The following is a 17,355-nucleotide window of genomic DNA, read 5'->3' on the forward strand; positions in this document are numbered from 1 at the left end:
GACATGCTAGCAAAAACCGCAAAGTCCTGAAATCCACATATCAACAACTGGATGATCACATATAGCATTACAGGGATTGTCCCCTTTGAGAGAATGTTCTTATATAAACTGCAGTACTCATAATAAAACAGAGTGTTACTTATACCCACTGGGTCCAAAGTTGGCTCTCTGTCACAGTCTCAGTCTCTGTTGTTTATCTGCAGCATTGATGTCACGTTCACAGCGCTGCAGTCAATCAATGAACTCAACATATTGTGCCTTCTATACAAGTAGAGTCACTGAGCTTAGCGACTGGCTGCAGCTCTTGTTGACATGACATCAGTGCTGCAAACAAACAACGGAGACAAGGACAGCGGCGGACACCTGGCAATGGCCCCAGGGAGTGTAAGTAAGATTCAGATAGGTGGCGTTTAGGACTACCACAGCCTATAGAAGGAAGTTTTCTGAAAGAAGACAACCCCTTTAACATCTTCCAAAATGATATCTTCAGATTGTGTTTTTTAAAGTCTTCCTCTCTTGTCAATCATTTTGAGATACAGCAAACCAAAAGGAAGGGTAAGGAAGGGCATAAAAAAAAAATATATATATTAATTTTAAAAATGTAATTTCAAGCTAATCACAGAGAATTATCAGTTTAATTGTGCACAGTAATTTACCTGATTTTTGACATATGGTGGGTACACAGGGTAATATAGAGAGGACTTGTGAGATAAGCGGAGGATCTCTTTCAGGAAATGCCTGCTGTAGTGTTTAAATATAGGATTAAGGGCGTAATGGTGGAGATGTCCGTGCTCATCCCGCTGATGGTGATTGAAGTAGATGAAATCCTCAATGTTGTAGTGTGAACGAATGTACTCAATGTCCTACAAGGTAATAAAGAACAATGTACATGGAATACATATGGTAACTCTACATACAGATAACACATAAACTAAGGTAATCTAGATAACAATCTGTAATAGGCGAGATGCACACATCCCGTCAGCCATAAATCCCACAGAGGTCACAGTATTGATGGATGCTGTGACAAAAATCCACTATATGATCCCACTGTACGAAAAAAATATAAATACTAATTTTTCATGTATGTTTTTGTAGACACTATTAGAAGGGTGCCTGGACACATAGGGGTTTGTACTGTGCTACTACTGTTCTACCTATAAAATGACCGTTATGGATGAAATTAGGCTACACGTTCCCAAGTGAAGGCAGCCAAAAAAAAAAAATCATATTTTGTAAACCAAAGTACAATGGAAAATGATACATTAACCTGAGCAGTAGGCCAAATGCGCACAGCTCCCCAACATGTAGTCATATAGCCTTCCGGTGTCATATCTACAGAGCTATTCTACTTTAGCAATGCCACCAGTGAAGGATACCTCTACCTATGTCGTCTCACTATGTAAGGTGATACTGTAGAGGAGCCTTACACTCAAACTGGAGCCCTACTATGGCCCACAGATCCAAAATACTGTCCAACGCACATAGATTGTAAATTCAGTTACACTCTAATAGTCCATAGTCCTCAGGACAGAATGATTATACAACCACGCAAATTTGTACTAAAAATTGAGGGGTTGTTTTCCTAAAGAAGAGGCTACTATGCAAAGCATATTAGAGATCTGAAGATCTGTATAGAATGGAGTGGTATTGTCTGGATAAAGTACTGATCATCTAAAAGAGGTAGTCCTGCATTATATTTAGTTTGGAGGCAAGTGAACACCAGGAGTATCACTAATTTTAGGCTTACCACCTTGGGTACTGGTGCACATACATTTATTGAATAGAAGATCAACATAAACAATTTACCTCTTCATTTCTGAGGACTGCAATACCAACTAACTGGTCAGCTACTTCAGCAACAAACGCCTGCAGCGGTGTGCCGTCCTGCAAACGGTAATATGGAAAATAAGAGTGACAACCATATCCACCAATGCAGTCTTACAATCTTGTAAATGAATCAGAGTTGTAGGCTGTATTGCAGCTGAGAACAAGAAAGCACCTTCAAAAGCGTCTAAATATGGGATTGAGCAAGGTTGCGAGTTGTTTGTTCTAAAGTGTGTTTTGTCATAAAGGAATAGTCTTAAGTTATTAAATTGCTTTAATTAGTTAGACAACATGGTAGTAAGCAAGTTTGAAATTGAATTGCTTTTTCTATCTAATGTCTTTCTCCTGCTGTGAGAGCTTTTATCTTTCATAGTGTGCAGTTGGTTTTCACACAGCTTAGCCACTAGTGCCTGCCCAGATCCTGGCCAAGAATGCACAGTAGCTACATTCCAGAAGAGAGGTCAACTCCGAATATCCCAGCCACTTCTTTCCAGCTCATTTACCGGTATTTTTATACAGCATTTAGTTGCTCACTTCTCTATCCTTCCCTTTCAGCTCCAGACAAGCTGTTGTTATTGGATCGCCCCGGTGTAGGGCAAGGGGTACTCGGTGCCAGGTCCTTCGGTTCTCAAGGGGGATGTCACGGTGGCTGACCCGGTCCGTGGCCCTCGGGAGGGTCATTAATAAAAGGGAAAGGTCCACCAGTTTTACCCATATGTGAAGAGTGCCCTAATAAATAGGAGCATAGCTTCCCCTGGTGGACTGGAGTATGAAATGTGTTGCATGGTTTGTGATACCTGGTAAAGAGATCTCATTTATTGCCTTCAAACGTAACATCACTCCCCCCTAGAGGAAAATGACATTACTGCAACGACCAGGACCCAGGGGCGCTGCACTATAAATCTTGCAAAATCGTTAGCCCCACAGATTTAAAAGCAGGTCTCCTAATCACAGCTCTCACTTTCCTTAGCCATATGCTTGCTCAAATGCCCAGCATCTCTATGTGTAAATGTAGTGATAATAGTGAAGACTTCAGAAAAAGCACCGATAGCTGAATGTATTATAGCAGAACTTGTGTTGAGCTGTTACTCACCAGAGCTGTCACTCGCGGAGGAGAGTGAGCGTCCTGCGAGAAACCAGGAGTGAAAGACTACAAAGACTGTAGAGGTAACATAAGAATATCCCTGTCCAGTCAGATAAGGAAGGGAAGGATTTTTTCTTATAATATGGGGCAAATAGCAACTGCCTCATGGAGTTTTTGCTTTCCAATAAGTCAAAATGCTTGGTTACAGGTTGAACTTGATGAATTTGTGCCTTCTTTCACCCTTAAAACTATGACTAATATATAATTCTTTGTATTCACATGAACATCAGCCATGTGTGAGTAGTGAGAACATCATGTAAATCTCAGATGATAACTGTACAATTATTTAATTAGGAATGGATACATTCTTAGAAATGTACATTATTTAAATTCTTTCTAACATTGGAGACAAGGTACAACCACACATTCTTTAATCTAAGGGCAGATTCCTATCTAATACCTAAGGTCAGCTGCTAATGTTCAATAACTTAGCTTCTCTTATTCTAAATTTTCAGGGCTGTACAAAAAAAATTATCCATTAAATTAGTTGATTTTTCTTTTCCATAATTGTTACCTTGTTTACATACACCAGAGGAATCTAGAATTTTCGGCTTCGCCAACAAGAATGTGCCCCCTTACGCGGCAAAATTGACTTCGGGTTTACCAATGTGATACATGACAGTAATAACAAGCTTGAGATGAGTTAATCAATTTTTTACAAATTCTGAATGAGTGCACTCACAGCATCCCTTCGTGCTTTATTGTAGAACTCGAGGTCATCCAATATGCTTTCATGGACATGTAGGTTTTCGATTAGGTTTCTAACTGATGGTACATCACTGGACTTTGCTGGCCTTACCTGTAACAAGCTGAAAAAAGGTAAAAAAAAAACTCATGTAAATTATTAGTTTATGACTGCATGAAATCTAATTGGAGATTAAATGTACTTATGCAGTCTATTATGAAGCTGGAGCTACAAGACACACCACGAACAATGCCGAGGCCCACAGGAGCTGTTCTTTCAGGACCATTATTCCCAGGCAGGAAGCAACACTGAGAAGCTTGTGGAAATACAGCTACAATACCATTAGCACATTAATCCCCTGGCTTTTAGTACTTATGCACACAGTCTGGTTTAGATCTCAGAGGGAATGCTGTGTAGCATGGCACTGGGATAATGAAAAATCCACACTTCCCTGCCTTATCAGAAGACAAAGGATGGGTTTCAATAAGATCGAGGATTTTACTACGAGTTTTGTGATGTTATTTCTATGCTTAAACTTTTTTTCGCGTTGCATATTAAAAGAGTCCTTCACAATTTGACAAATATTGATAAAACAATAAATGCATGTAGTCGTGTATATTGTACATAGTGTTAAAAGCTTGTCTCCAAGTTCTGATCGCATGGATGACTGGTGTGAAGTTGATTGTCGATAGAAGCTCCTCCAGATGTGACCTTACAGGTACATAGCTCATTCACTGCTTGTGTGAAGAAATTACCAAAAAAAGTCCCTGTAATAAGCTCTGAAGAACAACTTCATCAATAGTATCGTAAAACTGGTCTTGTTGCTCATAACAATTAATCTGAGGCCAGCTTTCATTTCTCAAAAAGGTTTTGGGGGTTTTAAAGGGAACCTGTGATGTAAAAAAACGCTTTTAACCTACAGATATGGGGTTAATGAGCAGCATTCTGAAACCGTACAGCTGCTGCTCTCAGCAAGCTTTCAGTCATAGAGGACCGGCTTCAGTCATAGAAGAGCTTTCAGTCATAGAGGAGTGGCTTCAGTCACAGTTCAGTACACAGTGAGCAGCAGCTGTCACCACAACCCGGCACTGACTGACAGCCAGCTAAGCAGTGCATCAGTACAGAGTTGGCTGTCAATCACAGGGAAGGGTGAGGAAACAGCAGCCACTGACTATGTACTGAGCGGTTACTGAAGCTAAGCTGACCACACATGTATGACTGAGAGCCTGAGAGCCTGCCAGGAGTGTTGAAGTTCACTTTCTCCTGGCAGTGGGGCTCTTAATGTGGTTGCCGCTGTTTCATAACGATATCAATCTGCATTTTCACATGACAGGATCTCTTTAAATTGATGATTTAGCAATTTATAGGATAGACTGTCAATTTCTGACTTGTTGAGGCCAACCCTAACACCCTCACGATCTGCAAAATGAAGGGGCTGCAGATTGCACTGAATCTCATAACAGAGACAGCTTAGAAATGTTTCCATGCCTTGATCTGTATTTGATTCATAGGGGTAAGAAGGCTGAATCTTCGATATAAACATGAGGCCCAATTCATCAAAACTGGCACTGTTCAGGCCGGTCTTGATGAGGAGATGTGCTGGAGACAGATGCTCCTGATTCATGAAGAGGCAAAGGGAGCGTGATGCACATGACATTGTGCTAGGCCGGCTAATGAAAAGAAGAACCGCGGAAGATCTCCAAGGCCTCATTCAGACATCAGTATTTGGTCAGTATATTACATCAGTGTTTGTAAACCAAGAGCAGAAGTTAAAACCATAATTGAATGATTGACACATGTTCTTTGTTTTCAACAAACTCCTGGTTTTGGCAAATAAATACTGACCAAGAATACTGATGTGTGAATAAAGCCCAAATAAAAGGCAGTTCTCAGGGCTCCCATCCAGCTGCCAAAGAATATTGACGTGGTAGATGGATGAGGTCCTACAAATTGATTTGCACCATCTCTACGTATCCTGTGCATAAGTGATAACTTGTAACTATGAGACAAGCCCTTTAAAACAAGATATTTGTTCTGCACAATTTACTAAATACTTCTGTAGATTGGCACTTACTCTATATAATAATGAAAAAAAAAAAATACAAACGTGAAATACTATAAAGTGTTAAATACAAGCACCCGGCATCTATTATACATATGTATGTGACTGTGGACTAAACATGTATATTTTATCTTCTCCTAGACACCACCAGAAATGTAATGATCAGAAGACATCATATTAATTAAGCTTCAGTGTTCTTATCTGTAGGATCTATGCTCATTAATTAAAGCTTAGTCCCATAGCTCTGATGGATGTCTGGATTCTATTAGCCATTTGATTAACTTCTTTACTATTTTGCATCCACTTTCTGCATACAAATAAAGTATTCAAGCACACTGATGTAAAAATAATGACAAATGTATAATTAACAGGATGGTTTCGTATTGTCGCATACTGAAGATGTTTACTAATAACCGATACACAAAATGGTTAAGGCAATGCGAATTTTCTAAGGTCATTCGTAATTTATTATCCAAGAAGAATACAATTACAATGATATTGAATTAAACACCTCTACAATGGCACATTCATCTTATGCAGGGAGTGAAAACCACTAATGAGACTAATTATCATCTCTAATTATCAGCTTTGTGTGTTGGATTATAATAAGCCTACATCATCCCTATATGAAGATTTGCAGTGAGGATTTACAGTATTTATTTATTGACTTTTCTATCCTTTCCTTACAGAAGAAGGTTCCAAAACAAACATCAAGCCCTTTCTTAGAAGAAGCCTGCTATAGAAATGTCATCCATCTTTACAAAACGTGTAGTTGCGCAACAGTTTGGCCGCTTTTCCCGCTATTACTTCAGCTCTATCGGAGCTTAGCGGAAGCAGCATGGCCTTACATGGCCCAAAAGGTTCAGAATAATTTACTCCACAAAATTTATAGAAGAAATGTACTTGAGTCTATGACTGAAGAACATTTCTGATTTTTGGCAGGCGAAAGATGGGCCAAATGCAGTAAAAAGCCCAGGACTTGAATTAGGCTTGTTACATAAAGAATTCCCCTCAGGAGATCCAGACCACAATTTTATCCAGTTTACAGTGCAGTATAGTGAGTCGGTGATTTAAGAAGTTTCCCCATTTTAGTAAATTATGTGTACCTAGAATATGCCATCAATTAATAATCAGTAGGTGCCAAGAGCCAGTGGCAGTGGTTCCTTCTAGATGTTTTCCTGCACAGTGGTACTCTCAGCTACCTGCTGTGCGGTGTAAAGTTGGGAAGGCTTGATAGAGATTTACGTGCACCATATGCGAAGGGTAAGCCCATGAAATAAACATTTACCACTTTTCCATGGGATAGGTGATTAAGGCATGATAATTGGGGGTGCCAGTGCTGGGACACCTTCCGTTCACCAGGATGGGGCCTCTGAGCCCTTGTTCTTGAGAATTTTTGAAAGAAAGCTGTACCCATTACTTCTTTAAAGTATACAGAACTGACATAGATCGCTAAGGACAATGCTCAGCGGTCTCTGTGAGCTTATAGACAGTGATCGAGGCAGTAATACACATTTGTGACCAATGTTTTTTTCATGGGTCAGTTTTGAAGATGTTTAGGTGGATCATGCATAGACAGTTGACAGGAAATTGATGAAGGGTGGATGACACTTTTAATGAATTCATATTGGCAATGCCATAAATATCACTACACACAAGGAGGACTTTGACGCAACACACAGATGATATCACAACTAAAGGACATCTAAGTCCCCCACATGGGGCTATAATAACACAAGAATGTGATGGGCTACCTGAGAAATTTGATTTGTGCTGCCCTGGTCCCGTGTCAAGTCCTAGTCTTTATCTCTAGCTCACTGCCTACATAAAATCTACATCATGACCAGATCTGAATGAAGAACTCACGACCATGACTATGCAGACATCACACGTGTTAGTTGGACTTTATGAAGCTCCCTCCAATTTCTTCCCATAATATTCATGACAGATTATAAGACTACCTACTTGCATATTTGCTTTTTTTGCTCTACTATAATGTTACATACAAAGTCCAAGGAAAACAAACCAAAATGAGCATAGCGACAGAGTAAATGTGCTTTTACAATTTGCAGGTATTCTCTTGTACTTTGTACAAACAGAGTCTTGGACCCCATTTCTGAGCGAAGTATTTCATCTGTATAGCTTCCCATGAATGGGTGTCTCAGTTGGGGCCCTGTCCGTCTCTGCCTTTATTCACATTAACATCGTTTGACACATGGTAAAGTTTTAATACTAGATACATGTTAGGACCGTTCTGATGGGTACACCTTGTCGTGGGTTTTACGCCTTTTTGATCAAAATAGCGTTAACCAAGTACCCTATGTTAATTACAGGTACTATTACTATTTACCTGACGAAGACCGGCGAAACGCGCGTTGAGGCGGCAGGCTAGGACTTCAGATGGTTTTCTGCATGTAGGTATTTTCTCCTTTTACGTACTTTATTATTCTTGGCATCCCCTGACCTTATACATATGTGTGCACTTTATCCCATCTCTCCCTATCCTGGCACTCCATGCACTTTGCATACTATTTAGGATTGGTGTGCTTCCAGCATAGGTTTTGAATGGGGCCTGGGTGGCTTAATTAGTGTAGCACCTGTATTACTATAGCACTTTAGCTAGCATTTGCACTTTAGAATTTACATTTGGTATTTGCACAATTATACTATATTTTTTTGATTTTGTTATTTCTTTAGTATTAGTGCTATTTTTTTCAGTACATGGTCAGGGTTTGGGCTATTGTTATTTATGCGGACCACCTGTATCTGTCTTTTACCTGCTTGGTAGTGTTTATCTTGCTTTGTTATATTGTATCAATAAATATTTGTTATATACTCCTTTGGGTCTCTTATGTTTGAGTTTTCCCTGGTTGTGTTATGTTATTTACTTGCTGTAGGGTATATGCTCATTTTGTTTTGTTTTTTTTTCCTAGGTTTTGTCTGTAAAATGGCCACAGTTTGAACATGCTCTTACACTTTGCATGTATACCAGCTTATAGTCCAGCTCATTTCTTTGGTTTTGGTGTTGCGCTATAGGCCCCTTCTCAGGAAAGATCTATCTATCTATCTATCTATCTATCTATCTATCATATCTATTCTATTATCGGTCTATTTTATTATCTATTATTTATCATCTATCTATTTATCTGTTAATTCTAAATTAAAACTAAATTCTTCTTTTTCTACCTTGACTAGAACTATAATAAAAAAAGAGTTTAATAAAAAGACGTCATGTTTTTAAATCAGGTCTGAGATTATGACAACTATAGATCCTAGACCACTCTACATAAATGAGGTATAAAACCTATTACAAACACAAAGAAGACATTGTACAAAAGGCTCATTATATCAGAAAAAGTGGACGTACTTGTATATTTGTTCGTAGTATGATTTTTTTTTTTAAATTAGGGCATCCTTTTCATCTTTTTTTTAATACAGCTTGAATAAAAAAGCAGCGGATGGCTGGAGTCAGGCGGTGCGCATTGACATGACAATATATTGTGATCCTATTTGCTCACACGTGCAGGTGTAAAAAAAAAAAAAGACAAGCAGAGATTGCTGAGGTTGATTTTCCACTTACTTGATCAAGCCAGCGCGGTGGAAAATATAAAGCTCCTGAGGCAAAGTGCATGTACTCAGGGGCACCGCTCGCACAAAGCTCTGGAGCAGAGGAAATTCAGGGGTGAGGTGAGGAACCGTGATGATGCAGAAGTCTTTATCCTTGAGCAATGGAACACAAACACATTACTGGAATCCATGCATATCATACAACTGGGAATAAATACTAATTAATTAAAATGTTTCATGCATCAGAGATCCCAGTATTAGCCTGGAATGATTTCATTCACTGGAGATGGTGGAGGCTGGCAGGGGCACCTTATAAATAAACAGCACCATAGCATTACATGAGCGATAATACTTTACCTACATTAATACCGCCTTAGCTTTAATTATACTCATTGTGTTTGTCAAACATTTAGAGTGGAAATTATTTATCGCTGCACCCTGTAAATCTTTCATGTGTTCTAGAAATTTGTCTTGATCCAACTTACTAACTGTATGATCAGTTATGGGGCTGGAGTTGGCACTATAAGGAGGCTCTCCGCTGTGGACAACCTCCATTTGTTCGACAATAAAGTGATAACGATTCTTCCTACTGGTACCCCAAGGATGAGCTGTAATCTGCGGCTGTCGGATGAACGATGCTTCAGCTAATGGCTGACGGCCATCTCGACCACCTCTCCCATACACAAGGAGCGTTTGTTCAGCCGAGTTCCCCGGTGTTCTCCGACGACACATCGGCCGGTGGTTTCTCTCTGGGAGAACAATGCAATTGGCAGTCCGAAATCAGAAGTACACGATTGAAATCTCTTCCCACCATCAGTTGGCTGGCACACGCATAAATATTCGACCGTCGGCCAAACCTGTCGATGCTGGCGGATTCAGCCAATATTAGTTTAATGTGTATGGGGTCTTAAAGCTTCAATTTGATGACCATTTTTATTGAATATGATAAAAATCGGACCTCCTTTTACCAGTGTGTAGGATACAGTATTCGCCAATTTCTCGTCGGTGTGATGGTTTTTACCATCACTTTGTCATCCGTTTTTTCTCAAATGCAAAAAGAAAAATGATTCCTACCTCCCATTAGCCAGTAAAACCAGGGCAGCACTCAGAGGACACAGAGATGGCATAATTGTGCCATCTGTTATTTTCATTTTTAACAGACCCATTGATCTGAACAGGTGAGTTTGATCCGTGACTCAATTAAAAATTATATTTCCTTTTTTTTTTTTTCGGAAACTCGGTCTGTAAAAGAATCCTGATATGTAATCAGACTATAAAAGGTTGGTGTTCTATCCATGAAAAACAAAGATGAAACACATACGTGAAAAATGAACATGGGAATGAGGCCTAAGTATCCTGTTTTTATACAGGACCACCACGGGGGTAATTTAATTTTATTTAATTATCCAATGAAAACAAGTTATTACCTATCCACGGGAGTGTGTCCCATCGCCGGGACCCAGACTGATCGGCAGAACGGGGATTTTTTTCTTTAAATCTCTGATGGGAAACTTTTATCCCCACAACAAAATGACATGACAGGTCGAATGCCTGACTGCTGCTTCATTCTTTCTCTATGGGACTGCCGAATAAAGTCAAGCGCGGCACATGACAGCCTCACAGAGAATGATTGGCGCTGCAGTAAACCGCTCCATTCTAACGGGGATAAAAGTTCCCTGACCTGCCGATTGGTGCGGGTCATAGTGGTTGGAGACCGACGACCGATAAATAAGCTAGCATTTATCCAGTGGATAGGTTTACAAAATACTGGTCCAAATCTGTCTGGGTTGTCCATGTAATGTATGAGAGGGCAGGTCTTCAGGAAAGAAAGATGTTCTTTGTAAGGCTCCTAAAAAGAGATCCCCCCTAATTCCTGCTGACATTGAGATGGGAGAGTTCCGTCCTGAAGCCCGCAGAGTTGTGAATGCAGCTCTAAATGATAGGACAGGCTGCAGCTCAAGATTAGTAGAAGATATAGAAAGAAACATGATGGTAAAGTGGGATTATTATGTGACAAGTGATCTGTAATCATCCTGGAGGACTAATCTATAATACACAGAAGGGTCCTTAACCTAAAATATGTATAATGTTTTATTTCTATAGATTTTTTTCTCAACAAAATTTACTAAAAACCAGAGAAAGGCTGCCGTCACACTAGCAGTATTTGGTCAGTATTTTACATCAGTATTTGGAAGCCAAAACCAGGAGTGGAACAAATAGAGTATATTATATTATAAATATAATAGAAATACTGATGTAAAATACTGACCAAATACTGCTAGTGTGACGGCAGCCAAATACAAAAGAAAAACCAGAAGTGACGTATGGAACACATTTCTTTCATTCTTGCCCCAACACCCTGTTGCCAATGTATTGATATATTTTATACATTTCTAGTAGGAATAACAGAGGAACGGGACAATACAGAGTTACATGAAATAGAATTGCTATAGGAAATGTCAGTGTCTTCTTCAAATGACATCTTAGCAGATAAGAAAAGACCTGCTCAAATTTAAGCTGATGGGGCACACAATGGGAAATGTTGATTTGGGGGTATAACACAAGACTTAAAATGTATTCACATCTCCAAGATGCTATCCCAATATGTAGTGGGTGTAATAATAATATTAGCAAATACCTACAATTAGAAAAGTAGCATAGTTCTTCTGATAAGCTATGTAGCTTACCCAATTTGAACGGCATTGCAGTACTTATTATTTATTTATCAGCTTAGGTATCCATAGTTACAACCATTAACAACTAGCTAGCTGCACACTATATGGTTGTAACCATGGATAACTAAGCTACTACAATTACCTGCACATGGGGTAAGCGACACAACTAATCAGAAGAACTATACTACATTAGCTGTCGCACAACACTATATTAGTGACAGATAAGTCTCATGTCACATGAGACTCACATTAAAGTCTACAGTAAATGTGTCACATGTGACTTGCGACCAGCGACAGAACACCTAAGACATTTGTGACTTGTGTCACCATCACAACGTGTCACCATAGGAAATCATTACATCTAATGCTGAGATTTAATGTCGACACGTAACCCTAGTCAAGTCCTTTGTTACCATATGACAGAAATACCCTAATAATAGAAGAAAAAAAAAAACAAATTTTTCAGAGACTTATTACTGAACAGTGCATCCACACAGCTTATAAGATACAGACACCATCTGTCTCAGGACAGGCTCATCTAATAAAATAGCTAGCCCCAGGCCGACCTCGCAGATACCTATTCACCCAGCGATGAGATGGGATCTCTTGATAATTCATTACCAGATCGTCAGTCTTATTTCTAAAAATCTTATCTAAGGCCGATATAAGGCCTCATTCAGACTTGCGTGTCCATAAAAAAATCACGAGGACAAGTCCAATTCTGATTAGCATCACGGATCCAAAAAACCCATACAAGACTATGGGCCGATGAAAAAAGGTTCAACGCAAATGGATGCCAACAAAGCTTTGTCATTTATTATTTCATACAAGAAAATCATGAACGAAACACTGATGGTAACAACCAGACACAGACCAAACACTGATGGTAACAATCCGACGCAGACCAAACACTGATGGTAACAACCAGACACAGACCAAACACTGATGGTAACAATCCGACGCAGACCAAACACTGATGGTAACAATCAGACGCAGACCAAACACTGATGGTAACAATCCGACGCAGAGCAAACACTGATGGTAACAATCCGACGCAGACCAAACACTGATGGTAACAATCAGACACAGACGAAACACTGATGGTAACAACCAGACACAGACCAAACACTGATGGTAACAACCAGACACAGACCAAACACTGATGGTAACAACCAGACACAGATCAAACACTGATGGTAACAATCAGACACAGACGAAACACTGATGGTAACAACCAGACACAGACCAAACACTGATGGTAACAATCCGACGCAGACCAAACACTTATGGCAACAATCAGACGCAGACCAAACACATGGTAACAATCAGACACAGACCAAACACTAATGGTAACAACCAGACACAGACCAAACACTGATGGTAACAATCTGACGCAGACCAAACACTGATGGTAACAATCAGACGCAGACCAAACACTGATGGTAACAATCCAACGCAGACCAAATACTGATGGTAACAATCAGACGCAGACCAAACACTGATGGTAACAACCAGACACAGACCAAACACTGATGGTAACAACCAGACTCAGACCAAACACTGATGGTAACAATCTGACGCAGACCAAACACTGATGGTAACAATCAGACGCAGGCCAAACACTGATGGTAACAATCCAACGCAGACCAAATACTGATGGTAACAATCAGACGCAGACCAAACACTGATGGTAACAATCAGACACAGACCAAACACTGATGGTAACAACCAGACACAGACCAAACACTGATGGTAACAACCAGACACAGACCAAGCACTGATGGTAAAGGCCCCTTCACATTAAAGGTACCTTCACACATAACGATATTGTTAACGATATCATTGCTATTTGTGACGTAGCAACGATATCGTTAATGAAATCGTTCTGTGTGACAGCGACCAACGATCAGGCCCCTGCTGGGAGATCGTTGGTCGCTGAATAAAGTCCAGAACTTTATTTCGTCGCTGGACTCCCTGGAGACATCGCTGGATCGGCGTGTGTGACACCGATCCAGCGATGTCTTCACTGGTAACCAGGGTAAACATCGGGTAACTAAGCGCAGGGCCGCGCTTAGTAACCCGATGTTTACCCTGGTTACCATGCTAAAAGTAAAAAAAAAAAAACACTAGATACTTACCTAACGCTGTCTGTCCTCCAGCGCTGCGCTCTGCACTCCTCCTGTACTGGCTGTGAGCCGGAAAGCAGAGCGGTGACGTCACCGCTCTGCTTTCCGGCTCCCAGACAGTACAGGAGGAGTGCAGAGAAGCAGAGCACAGCGCTGGAGGACAGACAGCGTTAGGTAAGTATCTAGTGTTTGTTTTTTTTTTACTTTTAGCATGGTAACCAGGGTAAACATCGGGTTACTAAGCGCGGCCCTGCGCTTAGTTACCCGATGTTTACCCTGGTTACCGGCATCGTTGGTCGCTGGAGAGCTGTCTGTGTGACAGCTCTCCAGCGACCAAACAGCGACGCTGCAGCGATCCGGATCGTTGTCGGTATCGCTGCAGCGTCGCTTAATGTGAAGGGGCCTTAAGCGACGCTGCAGCGATACCGACAACGATCCGGATCGCTGCAGCGTCGCTGTTTGGTCGCTGGAGAGCTGTCACACAGACAGCTCTCCAGCGACCAACGATGCCGGTAACCAGGGTAAACATCGGGTTACTAAGCGCAGGGCCGTGCTTAGTAACCCGATGTTTACCCTGGTTACCAGCGTAAAAGTAAAAAAAAACAAACACTACATACTTACCTACCGCTGTCTGTCCCCGGCGCTCAGCTTCTCTGCACTCCTCCTGTACTGGCTGTGAGCACAGCGGCCGGAAAGCAGAGCGGTGATGTCACCGCTCTGCTTTCCGGCTGACCGACGCTCACAGCCAGTACAGGAGGAGTGCAGAGCACAGCGCCGGGGACAGACAGCGGTAGGTAAGTATGTAGTGTTTGTTTTTTTTTTACTTTTACGCTGGTAACCAGGGTAAACATCGGGTTACTAAGCGCGGCCCTGCACTTAGTAACCCGATGTTTACCCTGGTTACCAGTGAAGACATCGCTGGATCGGTGTCACACACGCTGATCCAGCGATGTCAGCGGGAGATCCAGCGACGAAATAAAGTTCTGGACTTTGTTCAGCGACCAACGACATCACAGCAGGGGCCTGATCGTTGGTCGCTGTCACACAGAACGATTTCCTTAACGATATCGTTGCTACGTCACAAAAAGCAACGATATCGTTAACGATATCGTTATGTGTGAAGGTACCTTAACAATCAGACGCAGACCAAACACTGATGGTAACAACCAGACACAGACCAAACACATGGTAACAACCAGACACAGACCAAACACTGATGGTAACAATCAGACGCAGACCAAACACTGATGGTAACAATCAGACGCAGACCAAACGCTGATTATTATTATTATTATACATTTTTATAGCGCCATTTATTCCATGGCGCTTTACATGTGAATACGGGGCAAATATAGACAAATACATTAAACATGAGCAGATAACAAGGCACACGAGTACATAAGGAGGGAGGACCCTGCCCGCGAGGGCTCACAGTCTGTAGGGGGTGGGTGAGGATACACTAGGAGAGGGAAGAGCTGGCTGTGCGGCTGTTCAGTAGGTTGAGGATCACTGCAGGCTGTAGGCTTGTCAGAAGAGATGAGTCTTCAGGTTCTTTTTGAAGGTTTCTATGGTAGGCGCGAGTCTGATGTGTTGGGGTAGAGAGTTCCAGAGTATGGGGGAAGCATGGGAGAAGTCTTGGATGCAGTTATGGGAAGAAGAGATGAGAGGGGAGTAGAGAAGGAGGTCTTGGGAGGATCGGAGGTTGCGTGTAGGTAGGTACCGGGAGACCATGTCACAGATGTATGGAGGAGACAGGTTGTGGATGGCTTTGTATGTCAGTGTGAGGGTTTTGAACTGGAGTCTCTGGGCGATAGGAAGCCAGTGAAGGGCTTGACACAGGGGAGAGGCTGGGGAATAGCGAGGGGACAGGTGGATTAGTCGGGCAGCAGAGTGTAGGATGGATTGGAGTGGTGCCAGAGTGCTAGAGGGGAGTCCAGAGAGTAGGAGGTTGCAGTAGTCGAGGCGGGAGATGATAAGGGCATGCACTAGCGTTTTTGCAGTGTTGCGGTCAAGGAAAGGGCAGATCCGGGAAATATTTTTGAGTTTGAGACGACAGGAGGAGGCAAGGGCTTGGATATGTGGCTTGAAAGAGAGGGCAGAGTCGAGGATCACCCCGAGGCACCGGGCGTGTGGGACTGGGGATAGTGAGCAGCCATTGACATTGATGGATAGGTCTGGTGGAGGGGTAGAGTGAGATGGGGGAAAGATGATGAATTCTGTTTTGTCCATGTTCAGTTGTAGAAAGCGAGCAGAAAAGAAGGCTGAAATGGCAGACAGACAGTGCAGGATTTTGGTAAGCAAGGAGGAGAGGTCAGGTCCGGAGAGGTAGATCTGCGTGTCATCAGCGTAGAGATGGTACTGCAAACCGTGGGATTCTATGAGCTGTCCCAGGCCGAAAGTGTAGATGGAGAAGAGTAGGGGTCCTAGAACAGAGCCTTGAGGAACACCGACTGACAAGGGGCGAAGTGAGGAGGTGGTGTGGGGGAGGGAGACACTGAATGTTCGGTCTGTCAGATATGACGAGATCCAGGAAAGGGCCAAGTCTGTGATGCCAAGGGATGAGAGGATTTGTAGCAAAAGGGAGTGGTCTACAGTGTCAAAGGCAGAAGACAGGTCCAGGAGAAGGAGTACAGAGTAGTGTCGCTTGCTCCTGGCAGTTAGTAGGTCATTGGTGACTTTAGTTAGGGCAGTTTCAGTTAAGTGATGGGAACGGAAGCCTGATTGTAGAGGGAGCAGGAGGAGAAGTGGGAAGACAGTTCAAGATGGACGTGTTGCTCCAGCAATTTGGAGGCATAAGGGAGAAGAGATATTGGGCGATAGCTAGACACAGAGGATGGGTCGAGGGAGGGCTTTTTGAGGATGGGTGTGATCTTGGCATGCTTGAAGGATGAGTGAAAGACACCTGTTGTGAGTGAGAGGTTGAAGAGGTGCGTTAGGGTTGGGATGAAGACCGTGGAAAGGTTAGGGATGAGGTGGGATGGGAGCGGGTCAAACGTGCAGGTGGTGAGGTGTGATCTTTACAGGAGGGTGGAGAGCTGATCTTCTGTCATGGTGGAGAAGCTGGTCTTTGAGGAGCAGGGTTGAGGAGCTAAGAGGGGTAGTGGGCGCTGTGGGCCAAAGCTTTCTCTGATCATATCGATCTTCTGTTTAAAGAAAGAGGCAAAGTCATCAGCAGAAATGAGGGGGGAGGGAGGAGGTGCGGGGGGACGGAGAAGAGAATTGAAAGTGTTGAAAAGCTGTTTAGGGTTGTGGGACAGGGAGGATATGAG

General features: G+C 42.1%; 1 protein-coding gene across 1 annotated transcript in view; it reads right to left on the reverse strand.

Annotated features, from left to right (window-relative positions):
• The window catches only part of CFAP61 (cilia and flagella associated protein 61), a 411,230-nt gene that overhangs the window by 273,426 nt on the left and 120,449 nt on the right, over window positions 1–17,355 (reverse strand). The window contains exons 13-16 of the mRNA XM_069768933.1: window positions 9,299–9,438; window positions 3,654–3,780; window positions 1,810–1,887; window positions 657–863 (exon numbers count right to left, since the gene is read on the reverse strand). Of these exons, the coding sequence (XP_069625034.1) occupies window positions 657–863; window positions 1,810–1,887; window positions 3,654–3,780; window positions 9,299–9,438 (552 nt within the window). The remainder of the gene's footprint in view (window positions 1–656; window positions 864–1,809; window positions 1,888–3,653; window positions 3,781–9,298; window positions 9,439–17,355) is intronic.

Source organism: Ranitomeya imitator, chromosome 5, assembly GCF_032444005.1.
Source record: "Ranitomeya imitator isolate aRanImi1 chromosome 5, aRanImi1.pri, whole genome shotgun sequence".
Taxonomy (NCBI): domain Eukaryota; kingdom Metazoa; phylum Chordata; class Amphibia; order Anura; family Dendrobatidae; genus Ranitomeya; species Ranitomeya imitator.